The sequence below is a fragment of the Daucus carota genome, chromosome 2, assembly GCF_001625215.2.
Source record: "Daucus carota subsp. sativus chromosome 2, DH1 v3.0, whole genome shotgun sequence".
NCBI lineage: Eukaryota > Viridiplantae > Streptophyta > Magnoliopsida > Apiales > Apiaceae > Daucus > Daucus carota.
In genome coordinates this window covers 23,296,410-23,313,386 of record NC_030382.2, presented here as the reverse complement: position 1 = coordinate 23,313,386, position 16,977 = coordinate 23,296,410, and the positions used below count along the sequence as shown (strand labels likewise).

At 37.1% G+C, this 16,977-nt stretch overlaps 1 protein-coding gene across 1 annotated transcript; it reads right to left on the bottom strand.

Moving 5' to 3' along the window:
- Window positions 1-14,139: 14,139 nt before the first annotated feature.
- Window positions 14,140-15,286, bottom strand: LOC108207205 (uncharacterized). Its single transcript, XM_064086770.1, has 3 exons — window positions 14,803-15,286; window positions 14,442-14,672; window positions 14,140-14,375 (listed from the first exon to the last, which is right to left on the bottom strand). Exons 1-3 carry the CDS (start codon window positions 15,284-15,286, stop codon window positions 14,140-14,142), a joined length of 951 nt encoding a protein of 316 aa, XP_063942840.1.
- Window positions 15,287-16,977: the final 1,691 nt, after the last annotated feature.

Below are 16,977 nucleotides of genomic sequence, written 5' to 3'. Positions count from 1 at the left end.
AATGGTTGATGGTAGAGCTGTGGAGGTGGCAATGACATATGTAGATGGAGTTGATGATGGTGGTGTTGTAGAAGCCTGTGGTGGCAGAATAGAGGTTGATGCAGAAATAGTGGCAGTGGTAGCAGCTCTTGTAGACTTCTCCCCCTTTTTGGAATCAGCAAGCACATCACTAGGAATAGGAATGTTTTGAGCTTGGAGGAGAGTGAGAAGTAACTTCTGTTGAGTGTGTTGATTGATAAGAACCTGATTAAGTTGACACTCAACATCTGAGACCCTCTTGTCTAGAGCATCAATAGAAGCTGCTATTGGAGAGTCTTGATGCAGTTTTGGTCTGATGTTGGCCATGGTGTCATAAGACATTCTAGCTTCCAGATTCTTCTTGTTATCTTCTTTGACATCAGACACAACATTGTGAAGATCCCCAATTTCTTGTCTGAGCTGGGTAAGATGATATTTATGAAGTCTCAAGTTATCCTTCACAAACATAGAAAGAGTTTTCTTGATGGGATCTTCATCTTCTGCCCACTCCATGGCCCTCTTGTACTGCCTTGAGATTTCCATTTTGGTGTCTCCAAAATTGAAGCTTTGACTGAACACCCAATCTGGCATCTCAGAAGGCCCAGCCACTTCCTCTTCTTCATCATCATCCTCATCAGCAAGGGAGTCATTATATTTAGAATCACCCTGTGTAGAGAGCATGCCCTTAGGAACAACAGCATGTGCAAGTTGTGCTCTCTCCAGTGCTTCAGATGAGTGAAGCAACCCCAAAGTCTCCTCTGCTTGAACATTGGATTGGCCAGCCATAACTTGGTAGGCTGACACTGGATGAACAAATTGAGAAGCATCCAAGAGGTCCACAGCAGTTTCCAACCTTATTTCTTCTGTACCTGCATTTCTCTCATTTTCTCTATTTTCTTGCATCAGGGTCTCACCCTGGCTCACCACACCCTCACCTTCACCATCTAAGGTGGAACCCACAATCTCTCCTTTTTCCTGGGAGGAAGAAGTTCCCAGCCCCTCACTCACAGCCTCTCCTTTTGCCTGTCTGCAAGACAGCCTCTCCTCTCTCTCACTTTCTCTCAAGCCTAGAAGTGCAGTAACAATAATAAGTTATTCACTAGCAGCTCTTGTGACAGCAAGATGATCTAATTGAGTTTCATCTGCTAGTGGAACTTCTCCTATCAATGGATGAGGAATAGCCATTGATGCTATATTGTCATTCATCAACGGCTGATTGCTGTTAAGCACACCCATTGACAGAACTGCACTTACCGATTGGTGAGAAATACCGATCGATGAGGTGAAAAGATTAGCAGTTGATGCATTGGCACTGACAACTAGAGAGTCTGTGAAGAGTGAGGGATTTGGTAATTCCACAACTTCACTAGTTATCATAGAAGGAACAGATTGATGACCCAACGAATCCTGGGAAGGATGATCATCAATTTCAGAGATTGGCTTCTCCAAGAACAGAGTTGGAGAATTTGGGTGGGGGAAGTTGTATAGTAAATCAACTTCCTCCATATGGAAATCTGTGTTTGGAGAGAGTGTTTCAACTTGAAAGGGCTGTGACTCCATATTTGCTGGAGCCATATCAAACTGAATTTGAGAGGAAGTTTGTACTGTCACAAAATCTGTGATTTTGGACTGTACAGTAGTGTGTGCATCAAGTGCCCTTTTCTTGGTTCTCCTAGAAAAGGTTTTGGGAGGTGTTTGGTCAGTGTCCCTTCCCCTTTTGTTCTGTGCTCTTGGAGGAGAGCTCTTTTCAATAGTGGCATCTTTTTGAGAAGATGTCACCAGAGATGTGTTTGATTCCATATTAATCACCACATCTTTTTGGGAAGATGTGGGATGGCTTGGCAGGTTAGCACTCATCTCTCCCACCTTATTCTGGGGGCTTCTTTGATGTTCACCCCTCCCCTCACCACTTACCTCCTTCACACTCCCCTCAGGTTGTGTGGTAGTTGTTACAACTGATGTCTTTTGGGAGACACCAGAGGTGGATTTCTTACATTTGGATTTAGAAATTTTCTTGGGTTTGACAGCTTGGGTAGGAAGTTGGGGGTGTTCAACTTCCATTGCTGCATTAGAAATAGAAGAAGGTTGAGAATTGGAAGAAGTAATAGGAACAGAGGATACCTGCATGAGTGATGGAAGTGACAAGGGTACTTGCTCATTTGCAAGTATTCTCATCAAATCACCACAGACCCTTTTGCTTTGCACCTAGCAATCCAGCTTGTAATCTGGCTGTGCAATTACTAAATTCTTGACCAGATGGTTAGCAATAATCATCAAGAATCTAGCAAAATAAATATTATTGGGTCTTCCCTGATGAGGACCCAATTTAGCAGCAATTTCATACAAAACTAAGTTACCAATGTTAAATTAATCATCAGTCAAGAGCATGTGGAACATAGTTTGCATAGACATGGTGAAAGCATGATAGTTAGACACTTTACCAGAGAAGACCTTAATAAAAGAGTCACACAGAAAACTCTACTCTTTGCGCATATGGTGCCTAAGAATCTGTCCTAAGTTAGACAAATCACCATTGTAGTGCATATTTTTAAGCATGCAAACAATTTCATTATCATTAGGCAATCTATCAGTAGAATTCCTAGGAAGATTAAGAGCAACCCTAACAATTTCACCATCAATATTATAGCTAACACCATTAATAATAACAGACAAAGTTTTGGAAGTTGGGTCATACCTGGCAGATGTCCACATTTGCTCAACAATCTCACAAAAGATAGTCGGAGCATGAAGCCTAGCATATGAGAACTTACATTCCTTGATGAAGTCCATCAGGGTATGAAAGGCTTCAGCATTTTTCCCATCTTTGTCTACATATGCAACGTGATTGTTCTGCTCATATATAAACCCAGTGTTGCTTGTAATCTTGACAACATGCGCCATTGATGAGAAAGCTTAAGAAAAGATTAGGGCTTGTAGGAGTTTGAGAGAGAGGAGAGTTAAGAGTTTGCAAATGCATGTGAAAAGAGAAATAAACTTAAAGGCAAACTATTTATACTCTCAGTAAAAAGTAAATGAGGTAACCGTTCAAAAAGTAGCCAAGCGTCATCAATCGATATATACACATATGTATGTATATATCGATCGATAATTTAATTGGGAACTGGCGGTTGATATTTTAACATGTCAATGGCTAAATAAAAGAGCCATTGATATGTCAAAATTTCATTTACTTATCCAGTGATATGTGACACACTATCAATTGCTAAAATAGCGATCGATAGTGGTCATTCAGAATAAGATAACACAAAATCCCATCTGTCACATATCACAGGCTGCATAACATAAAGTAAAAAATTAACTAGAGAAATTTAACATACCCAGTTCACTTACTAATCTTGAGAATGTGGATTCATCAAGTGGTTTGGTAAAAATATCTGCAAGCTGCTTTTCACTGGGAACAAAATGGAGCTCAATTGTTCCATTCATCACATGTTCCCTGATGAAGTGATACCTCACATGTTCCCTAATGAAGTGAAACCTTATGTCAATGTGCTTTGTTCTTGAGTGCTGCACTGGATTCTCAGTTATTGCAATAGCACTTGTGTTGTCACAGAAAATAGGAATTTTGGAGATTTTCAATCCATAATCAACTAATTGATTTTTCATCCATAAAATATGTGCACAGCAACTTCCAGCTGCAATATATTCAGCTTCTGCAGTTGATGTAGAAACTGAGTTCTGTTTTTTGCTAAACCAAGAAACCAGCTTATTTCCTAGAAATTGACAAGTGCCAGTGGTGCTTTTTCTGTCAATTCTACACCCTGCATAATCAGCATCTGAAAAACCAATAAAGTCAAAACCAGATCTCTAGGATACCAAATGCCAATATTTGGAGTACCCTTGAGATATCTGAAAATCCTTTTAATTGCTATCAAATGAGATTCCCTAGGATCAGCTTGGAATCTAGCACAAAGACAAGTGGCAAACATTATATCAGGTCTACTGGCTGTTAAATATAAAAGTGACCAACCATGCCTCTATAACTTGAAATGTCCACTTTCTTTTCCTTAGTATTCAATTCAAGTTTAGTGGCAGTGGCCATGGGAGTTTTAGTAGTTGAGCAATTTATAAGATCAAACTTTTTCAATAAGTCATAGACATATTTAGTTTGACTTATAAATATGCCATCACTCACTTGTTTGACTTGCAAACCAAGAAAGTAAGTCAATTCTCCCATCATGCTCATTTCATATTTACTTTGCATTAGCTTGGCAAACTTTTTACAAAGTTTCTCATCTGTAGACCCAAATATTATGTCATCCACATAAATCTGAACAAGTATACTAGAACCATTAACATTTCTATAAAATAAAGTTTTATCAAAAGTACCTCTTGTGAAGTGGTTCTCAAGAAGAAACTATGATAGAGTGTCATACCAGGCTCTAGGTGCTTACTTCAGTCCATCAAGAGCTTTCAAGAGAAGATATATAAATTTTGGAAAATTTGGATCTTCAAAACCAGGTGGCTGGCTTACATAGACTTCTTCTTCAAGCTCACCATTCAGAAAGGCACTCTTGACATCCATCTGATAGACTTTGAAATTGGCATGAGCAGCCTAGGCAAGAAAAATTCTGATTGCTTCAAGTCTGGCTACAGGGGCAAATGTTTCATCATAATCTATTCCTTCTTCTTGACAATAGCCCTTAGCAACCAGTCTTGCTTTGTTCCTTGTCACCACACCATTTTCATCCATCTTGTTTCTGAATACCCATCTTGTACCAACAATTGCTCTATCTTTTGGCTTGGGTACCAGCTTCCACACTTTGTTCCTTTCAAACTGATTTAGCTCCTCTTGCATAGCTAGAATCCGGTCAGGATCAAGAAGGGCTTCCTCAATCTTTTTAGGTTCTTCCTGTGATAGAAAACTGCTGTATAGACATTCATCCATAGTTGCTCTTCTTGTTTTGACACCAGCAGCAGCATCTTCAATAATAAGCTCAAAGGGATGATCTCTTGTCCATTTTCTCTGTGGGGGAAGATTTGATCTGGATGAACTGGCTTCATTTGTACAGTCTGTTCCATTCTGAGAAGTTCCCCCTAAGTGTATGGACCTTGAACTACTAGCCATTGATGGGCTAGTATGGGATAAATCATTAGCCATTGATGTAGACTGAGTTACATCAACTGTTGTTCTAGTATGGGGTAAATTATTACCAGTTGATGAAGAAATAACACCAGAATTCATGTTTTCAACACAGTCATCATCATCACTTTCCTTCAGTTTCATTTTCAAATTGAAGAATATCATGAAATCCTATATCATCTAAGCCTTGAATTTTCTTGTCATCAAACATCACATGGACAGATTCCATAACAATGTTTAATCTTAGATTATAAACTCTATAGGCTTTTCCAACAGCATATCCAACAAATATTCCTTCAACTGCCTTTGCTTCGAATTTACCAAGATTCTCACCTTGATTTCTTAACACAAAACATTTGCATCCAAAGACATGCAGAAAGTTCAATGTTGGTGTCTTCCCTTTAAACAATTGATAGGGGGTCATTCCTTGTGCTTGATTTATCAAAGAGATATTTTGAGTGTAACATGCTGTGTTAACAGCTTCAGCCCAAACATATGTTGGCAACTTTGATTCTTCAAGCATTGTTCTAGCAGCTTCAATAAGAGTTTTGTTCTTCCTTTCAACTACACCATTTTGTTGAGGAGTTCTTGCAGCAGAGAATCCATGGTGAATACCTTTATCTTCACAGAAACTCTTCATGATAGAGTTTTTGAACTCAGTTCCATTATCACTTCTGATCCTTGAGACTTTTCTTCCTGGATCAATGTTGTCAACTATCTTGATGTGATTGATGATGATTTCACTTGCTTCATCCTTGGTATGAAGAAAATAAGTCCAAGTAAATCTTGTAAAATCATCTACAATCACAAGGCAGTATTTCTTCTTTGAAATGGACATGATGTTGACTGGTCCAAACAAATCCATATGAAGAAGCTGTAGAGGTCTATCAATTGAGGATTTCAGTTTGTTTTTGAAATAGGACTTTCTTTGCTTTCCAATTTAACAAGCATCACAGAGGCCATCCTTGGAAAATTCCAATTTTGGCAGTCCTCTAACAAGATCTTTTCTCACAAGATCATTCATGGATTTGAAATTTAAATGGGACAATTTCTTATGTCATAACCAGCTGTCATCCAAAGATGCTTTGCCAAACAAACAAGTGAGAGAATCTGCACTGGTAGAGTTAAAATCAGCTATGTAGACATTACCCTTCCTATTTCCAGTTAAGACCACTTTGTTATCTTTCTTATCAGAGATAACACAGGCTTCAGTTGAGAATCAAACTTGATGTCCTATGTCACATAGTTGACTGATGCTAAGAATATTGTGCTTAAGACCTTTCACCAATGCGACATTGTCAATGATGACATTCCCTTTTGAAATTATGCCATATCCCAGAGTAAATCCTTTACTGTCATCTCCAAAGGTTATAATTGGGCCAGCCCTTTCCTCAAACTTGCTGAGCAGGGTAGAATCTCCAGTCATGTGCCTTGAGCAGCCACTGTCAAGATACCAAAGATTCTTTCTTCCTCCCTGCACAGATCCAAGACAATTTAAGTTGATTTTGGTACCCCAAGCAGTCTTGGGTCCAGATTTGTTAGACACAACCTTTGGTTTAGAAGAATTATTTTCCTTGGATTTAGAAGGTTTAGAAACAACTTCATCCTCTGAGTTAATCTTCTTAACTTTAGGCATCACAGCAGAATTAGAGGAACCAACATTTGTAGAGTTCACAAAAAATTGATTTGCATAAGCATGATTCATGTTATCATGATGATTGGGCATATCAGACATGTTAAATGCACTAAAATATGGATTAGGCATGAAAGGCATATTAGCATATTGAATAGGAGCATGTGGAAACATGGGCATATAAGGCATGTGAGAATTCATCATAGGATTAGGCATGTAATAATCAGATAGAGCATTTTTGCAGTTAACAGCAAGATGATTAACACTACCACATTTAGAACAAGTTTTTTTGACAGCATTCTTGTCAAGTGTGTAATCATTCTTTTTGTTGATTCCAACTTTGCCATTCCTAGAACTCTTCTTCTTTCCTTTCCCAGCTTTCATTCTTTCTTCACTATGGCCAATCCCTTCTCTTTTAATTTTCTTGGAACTACTAGATTCTTTCACAAAGTTCTTATTGATGGGCCCATACTTCTTATCCAACTTCTTGAGTTTGTTGTCATCAACTGCTGTTTGATTCTTTAATGGATAGCTTTCATCTGTTGATTGAATATCTATCAATGGATGATCACTATCCACCAAGAGATCAGATTCATCATGTAACTTTTTGTTCTTCTTCCAGGAATTTTTACAGGATTCCTCAAGAACTTGTGTGGAGCACATGTTCTCAAGAACATTCCTAGAATCCTTCCATTTAGCAATTATCTCTTGTTCCCTTTCCAATTGCTTTTTGAGAATTTCTTCTCTTTTCAAAACAACCAACAACTCATCTTTGGCAAGCTCAGAAGACTTTTTGATTTTATCCATTTGGATTAAATCAGTTTCAAGCTTTCCATTTCTTTCAGTAAGCAAATCATTAGTCCCTTTGATTCTAACATTTTCTTTTGTTAGAGATTTAAGAGAGACTCTAAGATTATAGATTTCATTAGACATGTCATCAATGATTTGCTTGCATTCAGACTTAGAGAGATCAGATGTGTTGGTGGTTTTTACCTATCCATTGCTGGTGGTGGAAGAATCAGCTTCATCTCCAATTGCCATCAAGGCAAGGTTGACATGTTCCTCATTGTCATAATCTCCTTCATCAGCAGCCCAGTCACCATCCTCAGTTATGAGTGCCTTCTCCTTGCTTTGCTTGAGTAGATCAAAATACTTTCTTCTGTAATCCATATTTTCTGAGGAAGATCCTTTCTTTTCAGAGGAAGGTCTTCTGCACTCATTAGAGAAGTGTCCAGGTAAACCACAATTGAAACACTTGAATTTTGATCTATCATCCATACCAGATGGTTTGGATTAATTTCCTCTGTTGAATGGTCTAGAGCTGACAGCATTTCGTTTGAACTTGAGCTTGGTGAATTTTCTGGCAAGAAATGCTAGATGTTGATCAAGGTCATCTAGCTCATCTTGAGCTGAAGATTCTTCATCTTCTTCAATGATTTTTGCTTTCTTCTTTCCATCATCCTTCTTTCCTTCACAAGCAAAGCTGCTTGAGGCCTTTCCAGCAATCACAGATTTTAATGCCTTCTCCTCTTCCTCTTCCTTTTCTGCTACAAGAGCCACAGTTTTCTCCATCTTGGAGTTCTTTTCTAGTTCTTCATCCTGCTGTATTTCAAGCTCATAAGTCTTAAGAATACCATAGAGTTTGTCAAGAGAGTATTCATTAAAATTTTGAGCTTGTCTCAAAGCAACAGTCATAGGTTTCCAATCTCTAGGCAAGGCTCTCAAAAATTTGAGATTTGAGTCCTTGACCATATAGATTCTACCATACAACTTTAATCCATTTAACAATTTCTGAAATCTGTTAAATAAATCATTTAGAGATTCCCCAGACTTAGAATGAAAGCTCTCATATTGTTGGACAAACAGCTGCATCTTGTTTTCCCTAACTTGATCAGTGCCTTCACATAGAGTTTGAATAGTGTCCCACACTTTTTTTGCAGTAGGGCAGTTGATAACACTATCAAACATATCATCATCAATACCATTGAAAGGAATGTTCATAGCCTTGTTATCCTTGTGCACTTCTTTCTCATATTCTTCAGTAAACTCAGAAGGATTTTTAGGCACTTCAACATCTTCTGCTTCACTTCCATCAAGTCTCAGGGCAGTATTGATTTTGACTGGAACATGTGGTCCTTTCTCAATACAGTTGATATAACTAGGATCTAAGGAGAAAAGATGCATCCTCATTTTTACTTTCCAATGAAAGTAGTGTTCTTTGACCAGCATTGGAATCTTGACTCCTTCATCTCTTCTTCCCATTGTTGATTGTCTTTAGGATCTGAAAACTTCTTATATTTTAAAAGCCCAGCTCTGATACCAATTGTTATTTAGACAATACAAACAATAAGTCAGATTGTAGAAGGGGGGTTGAATACAATCTACAAAAATTTCAACAACTTTTGCACAACAGAGTATATTCAAACTACAAGAGAATATAAAAGCTAAAACAGAAATTTAAAGAACAAGGATCTTAAAAATTTCAGGTGGATTGTTTGATCCACCTGAGAGATTTTTATATCAAGAACCTTCCATGTAAAAAGTACTTGGCTGCTTACAAAAGAATGAAGAGCAGAAGCTTATAGTATCTTGCTAACTTTCTCTAATTCTTTGCTCTTCAGTTCTTGGTGTTTGATTACTTTGAAATGTAAATTACAAAGTGAATATATACTACTACAAACAAAACTAGTCTGTAAAAGTATTTTACTACTCACTTTCTAGGTAGTACAAATATAGAATTTCTTGGACTTGATACTGCATTTGGCAGCTTGAAATTCTTGTTGCTTTGCCAGAAATAGTAGGCTTCGAGGTTCTCAATATTTGACTAAACTTCTTTTGGTTTAGCTTCCAAAGCTGGTGCAGCATCTGTCACATCAACCCATGTGCTCTTTGTCTTTTACCTGACTTCTAGCTGTCAATTGCTGATAGTCAATTGCTAATATTATCGATTGATAATATTCTGAAATAGCAGTTGATAGTCTTCTTTGAACTATGGGATAATGATGTTGATGTAGCGGTTGATAATCTTTCTTCCAAATAGCCATTGATACTTTTTGATTACCGATCGATCTTCACTTCACTTGGATAGATTACATGACTTCTCATATTTACAATCATGTCACCCTATCTAAACATCCATTGATAGATCAACTGCTAATCTAAAAGTACACATTATTTTACATCAACTGCTAAGATACTCCAGCTTTGTTACAGTACCTCATCATCCGTTGATGGGTCAATCTGATCAATTGATACTGCCTTAGCATGCCATCAATTGATCAGCTACATGCAATTTTATTCTAAGAAAGAATAAAATACTTTGTATCATCAAGCATCACATATTCCTAACAAACTTATCATCACAACTGAAGATGCTGTTTGTTGATGCTTGATGCTGACATGTCTGCTGAGTTGGCATGAGCTGCTGTTATAGCTTTATCAAATTAACGCGAATGTGGAGTTAAACTAACATTGGAGAATACATGGACTATTTGAAAAAGGAGGATATATATATAGATTAAAATATGATGTATAGGATAATTCAATTACACTAGTCGTAGTCATTTTCTACTATTCTACATTCAAAATCGTAACCGGAAACGACTTCCATATTGACTGTTTTGAGAAGCGAGCGGGATTTTAGACCTCCGAGGCCCTTGAACCCAAATAGGCCACCAAGCTTTAGATATTGTGAGTATCATGAAGATACAAGATACATGACGGGTAGGTGCTTTCAGTTGCAAAACTTGATCGTGGATAAAATACAAAATGGCCAGTTTACTCAGTTTGTGGCACGCAACGAGAACCCAGCACTAGCATGAAAAGATAGATTGATTGACATCATTTCGAGCAGAATTGGTGTAGGCAACAGCTCTAACGATGCTAAGAAGGCTAATCCCAGAATAGTTTACCATCTGGATAACAAGACGCCCAAGCACAATCCCTCATCAATGATTTTCTTTTCTAATGCAAACTACATAGACGGTCTGGTGCAGGCGCTTGAGGATGGATGAGTCATTACTACAAAGATAGGCACCAACACGGTAAGAAAGATTCTCATTGACAATGGTAGTTTTGTGAATATTCTATACCAAAGTGTTTTTGATCGAATGGAGTTGGGGGATCAAAAAATTTCTGACACCAAAGGATCTCCACTTGATGACTTCGGTGTCAATGAGGTGCGAGTTATCGGGGTTATCGATTTATCGATTTTATTAGGTTCATATCCTCTGTAGGTTTGCAAAGTGGTTGAGTTTCATGTGGCTAATACCTTATGCAGCTATAATGCTATTTTAGGACAAACGACCTTGACTGCATTACGTGCTGTTACGTCAATTCCTCATTTAACGATGAAGTTTCCAACGGATTTTAGAGTTGGTGAAGTTCGGGGAGATCAGCGGGCGCCTGGACAATGCTATTTAAGCAACGTGATTCCCGAATGGTGCTGCGAAGTTCTTCAGAATCTGCAGTATATCAAGTGAGTGCAGAGTTGATGCCCGAGGCAACAACCCATGATAGAAAGTCTGTTTGTGAGCCGATTGGAGAAACATAAAAGGTCATTCTTGATCTATAAAAACAAAAGTGACGCGTAAAGATAGGGGGAAAATCTACCTGAGGAAATCGAAAGGAGCTAATCGTCGTTCCGGAGGATATGCAGACTTATTTGCGTGGAGTGCACAGGACATGCCTGGAATTCTTGATATTGTTGCACCGCGTGGGCTCAACATTAAGGATGGGGTAAAGCCGGTGAGACATAAGAAGCGTCTATATTTGGCAGAGAAGCAGCAGTTCGTTGATGTGGAATTGGATAAGTTGTTGGCTGCGGGGTTTATTAAAAAGGAGCTGTAGTACCCAAAATGGATTGCTAATGTTGGTTTAGTAACGAAAAGCAATGTAAGTGGAGGATGTGCAGAGATTACTCAGATCTTAACAGAGCATGTCCTAAGGATTTTTATCCTTTACCCAATATCGATCAATTGATTGATTTCACAAGAGGGAATGAGTTGCTCACATTCATGGACGCGTTCTCGGGTTATAATCAGATTAAAATGGATCCAAGAGGATCAAGATTATATGGCCTTTATCACACATCGAGGGATCTTTGTTTATATGGTTGTACCATTTGGGCTTCTTAACGCTAGAGCCACCTTTCAACGTACAATGGACATCATTTTTACTTTACAAATAGGTATTAGAAATATACAGATTTATGTGGATGACATGATTGTTAAATCTCGCCAAGCAAGTAAACATGTATCGGATCTCCAAAAAACATTTAATCATTTAAGGAAAAAATCGGTATATCTCAATCCGTCAAAGTGTTCTTTTGGCTTGGAGGGTGGACGGTTCCTGGGATTCCCCTTGACCTAGAGAGGAATTGAGACGGACATCTTCAAGTGCTTTTTTAAAAAGGAACTCCTTCTCCATCCCATAAAATGTAACGACCCAACACATTTATCGATGATAATCACTATCATTATACGAGCACATTTGTAACTTATACCATTAAATCACAACATCAATTCTCTTAAGTAAATAATTTACTTGTTATTATATTTGACAAATAAAATCAAATACTAACACTTATATATTTTATATGACATATATTTGTTTCATTACTTATATTTCCATCCTTTTAGTTATGCCTTTGCCAGACATCTCAACTAAATTGTTTTTTGACCTTCAATTATGCAACATATTTGCATTTTGCAACCTGATTGAGTCTTGGATGTTCTTTGTTAATCATTTCAAGGTGTGATTCATAACATAATTAATTTAAATACAGCAATTATAAAAATTATGTAGCAACCCGCTTGGGACTGTCTTGTTCATTTTAAAGGTGCGACATGTTTAAAAGATCCACAGCATATGTTGGAGTAAATAATGAAAAAGTCATATTAATTAGTTGTTAGTTACTTTTTATAACTCAAAATTTAACATAAAAAAAGAAAAAGAAAGTACATCAGACTAGGCTGTGCTAACACTTAATTATCAGGGGTGACAGATTTGACGCAATTTATAATATTTAAGGAAGCATATCCAGCAGAAGCATTAATAATGAGAAAGATAAACTAGCATGTTTAGTTTGCCTTTCCTCAAGTTTTGCACAGATATGTCTTAAATTCTAGGGTTGTGTTCTCTCTTTGCATTTTCTTAATCTATCTTGTTAGCACACTGTTGTAGAGTGAGAAGGCATGATAACAACATATCACACGACACAAGAAACAAATATACACTTGAGTGTGTGTGCTAGGAGATTTTCTTTGATAGCCAGTCTGCTGGATCTTTTAAGGCCCCTCCCTTCAGATTCAAACTTATCGTTTTAAGGTTGGCAATTATTTTCTGGTTTTTTCTTTACAAAATATTATACTTTATACTGTAGTTTCGAAATAAATATTTTATTCTTAATTCTGTTTTGATTGGTTTCTTATCAGATTCTGAAATATAATCAATAAAAACTGGCTGATATCAGATTTAGTTAAATGATAGCCTTCTTCGCCAAATAAGACCGTCGGTGTTCACCACTTGGATTAAATTTATAATTTGCATTTATTTAATCATTCTATTTTAAAGTAGTTAAACTATAAACGTGATTTGGAAAAAATGACCATTTTATTTTCTTATTAAGTTCTCTACCATCTTTATGATAAATATTTAGACTTATTCTCACTTTCCATTGCTTATAAAGTACTGAACCCAATCTAATATAACATACTAAGAGGTATCAAAGGTTCCAATTTCAACGCAGTTTGCATTTGAGTGATTAAACATTTACTTCATGTGACATTTCCTTTGTGCGCTATCCTGTGGGATTGTTTTTTTTCTTGTGCGACGTAACAAAATTATAACGAGACTATTAGCATGCATATGCTAATTTATGTTTGGGGAGAACTACGTTCAAATAAATTAACTACACTGGCACGAGACAAAAGAAAACATGCAGACGACATAAGAGATCTGTCATTCGAATTTCTAAATTTGCCATGCAGACACATAGAATCCATCGATCAAATTTCTAAATACGCCTAACAACTACATGTGTTGGACTACATTGTTTGCGCTTTGAATCAGTGAAAGTGATATTCTAATGTTGATGAACACGAATCATATTTGCATGCATTAATTTGTACCGAACATCCAGTTCCCTATATATAGAGAGAGTACTTTAGTTGATGCGCATTATATATACCACACTCAAATAGAGATACTCCTATTTGTTTCCTCCATAAAAAGGAAATACATAAAATTTCAGTGTCGTCAGTAACACTTTTATAATACTTGGAACACGTATGTGAAGAGCTACTAAATTTGTTTACGTAATGGTGTGCACCACAAATGGATTGGTACTAGCTTTTCTATTTTGCCTTGGCATAAAAGCTAGTGCTCAGCTAGGAGGGTTGTTACCACCTATTCCGGGAATATCGTCACCACCAAAATACAGTATAATTCTGCCGCCTATTCCATGGCTGACACCCACAATTTCTAATTTGGTACCACCTATTTCCTTATTGCCACCACCTATCACTAGCATTGTATCACCTGAATTGCCACCTCCGTCAATGCCTAGCCCAAGTTTCGTCCCGCCGATGTCGCCTCCGCCTGTCTTCAATTTAGTACCACCTATCTCAGTATTAGCACCGCATTTTTCTCATATCCCAGATCTTATACCAACGGTACCAAACTTACCTCCAAATATCCCAAATTTGGTACCATCGGTTTCAGCATTAACACCACCAATCCCGGATCTCCCAAACATTATACCACCTATCACAATTATTATACCACCTATCACAGGTGCTCCACCTTCGTCTATCCCAAAACTTATACCACCTATCGCACGTTTGCCGCCTTCGTCTATCCCAAATCTTATACCACCAGTTACAGGTTTGCCACAACCTCCCCCCAATATTATACCACCTATCACAAATATTATATCACCTATCCCAAAACTTATACCACCTATCGCAATTTTGCCCCCTTCATCTATTCCAAATCTTATACCATCGGTTACAGGTTTGCCACAACCCCCCCCCCCCCAATATTATACCACCTATCACATTGTTGTCACCACCTAATTCGTTTTTGCTACCACCAATATCAGGATTGTCGCCGCCTAACCCACCTTTGCTTCCACCTATATCTTCGTTAACACCCCCGAATCCAAATTTGGTACCGCCTATTACAGGATTCCCGCCACCTAATCCATCATTGCTTCCACCTATTCCATGGTTGTCACCACCTAACCCACATATGATACCGCCTATTACAGGGTTGCCACAGCCTAATCTGAATCTGCCATCTCCAATTCCAGTGCTGCTGCCCCCAACTCCAGTGCCACAAACTTGCCCCAAAAACACATTGACAATCAAGATTGCATGTGCAAACGTGTTTCGCATACCGGTCCTACCCAGAGTATCTAATCCACTAAGCACACCGTGCTGCAAAGTCGTTGAAGGTCTAATTGATCTCGAAGTTGCAGTTTGCTTTTGCAAAGCCCTTACAGGTAGTACCTTCAAGTTGAGATATAACATTCCACTTTCCTTGGTTTTGTTGCTCGAATATTGTCAGAAAGATTTTGCTCCGGGTTTCCGCTGCGGAACTAGTTAGTTGCATTCAATGTTTACCAGCTATATGGTGATGATTCCATGCAGAAGCCTTCTGCTTTAATGTTTATTGTTTCTTTCATACACAGCAATTAGTGTGGCACAGCTGAGCTTGTTAATAAAAATAAGAGGTGATTGCATTTCACACTCCACAATTTTCGTTAAAAACAAATATGTACGAGAACTTTAAAAAACGCAAATTATACCCTATAACTTTCTCCCGTGCAATCAGTTAGCACAGCTACGTTACTACGTCGATTTTTCGTTAAAATTTGTTTTTATTATTAAATAATGAAGGGCAAAATTGGAATTTCAGTATTTTATTTATAAAAAGTAATTTCAGAATTATATTAATAATTAAAGTTTTAACATGATATATTAATAATTAATTAACGAAATGACTGCACGGGTGAAAGTAAAAGGGTGCAATTTGTAATTTTTTAAATTCTCCTACATATTTTTTGAACAGAAGTTGCGGGATGTAAAATATAATTATAACTGAAAATAATTGTCATATGTCTTCCCTATCTCAATGTTGTAGATAAAATTATGCATTTATATACCTTCGCTAGCACATATATAAGTTTCGGAATGACCAAATAACTCTAAAAAGTCGATTAAATGAGATAGTAAATGTGAAAACGCTACAAGTATAGGTATACAACGTCGTTTAAGATGGAGATGCTATAGGTTGTTTATTAGTGTCAGTAATCAATAACGCTGACGTTGTACGTTGTTTTACCAAATTGTGTTGATTCTTATAAATATCGAAGCTATTTTTCTTACCAATACCGATGTTATTCTTCTTTTCAAGTACCTCTATTTTTGGAATGCTCACGCTGTTGGTCTCACCAATTGCATGGGTTATGTAAAATGTTGACTCCATTAATATGACCTACAATTACATCAATTTTGGAAAATGTCGACGCTATTGGTCTGGCCATTTGCGTTGGTTTTATAAAATACCGACACTATTAGTTTTCCAAATATTTTTGTATAAACTTGTTTCATTATATACGCAATATCACCACAATATTGATACACTCAACAATTAAATCACAACACATCTTAAAAATTGTATTTAAATAATTAAAAAATATAATTCTATCTAGACTTGGAAGAAAGAGTACATTAAATTGCAAAATACAAAGTCTTGACATTTTGAGCATGAACTACATCGACTTAGAGCATCTCCAAGACTTTCCTAGTAGGTTCCTAAATATAATATAAAAAATATGACTCTTATTAATATATTGTAATTTTAAAAGCCACAACTCCAACAATTCTCTTTATATCCTCTCATTATTATATATTTTATTCATATCTAAACTCATTATGTCAAAGATTCAAATTCATGTAGTGGAAGGAATGAATTTTTTATTATTAAAAACAGGTTAAGAGCCAGTACATGGCTCTTAAAATAGAGGAGAGAGAAGAGGCTCTTAACCTTTACAAGAGCCTCTTGGAGCTCAAATTTTGATGATCCTCTTTATATCTTGAATTAAGAGCTTATTTAAGAGCCTATTGAAGGTATATATATATGAATAGTGTTTGATTGTGATGATCATCGGCATGACTTAAATCACCTACATTTGTCCTTTGTCCTACGTAATGATGTG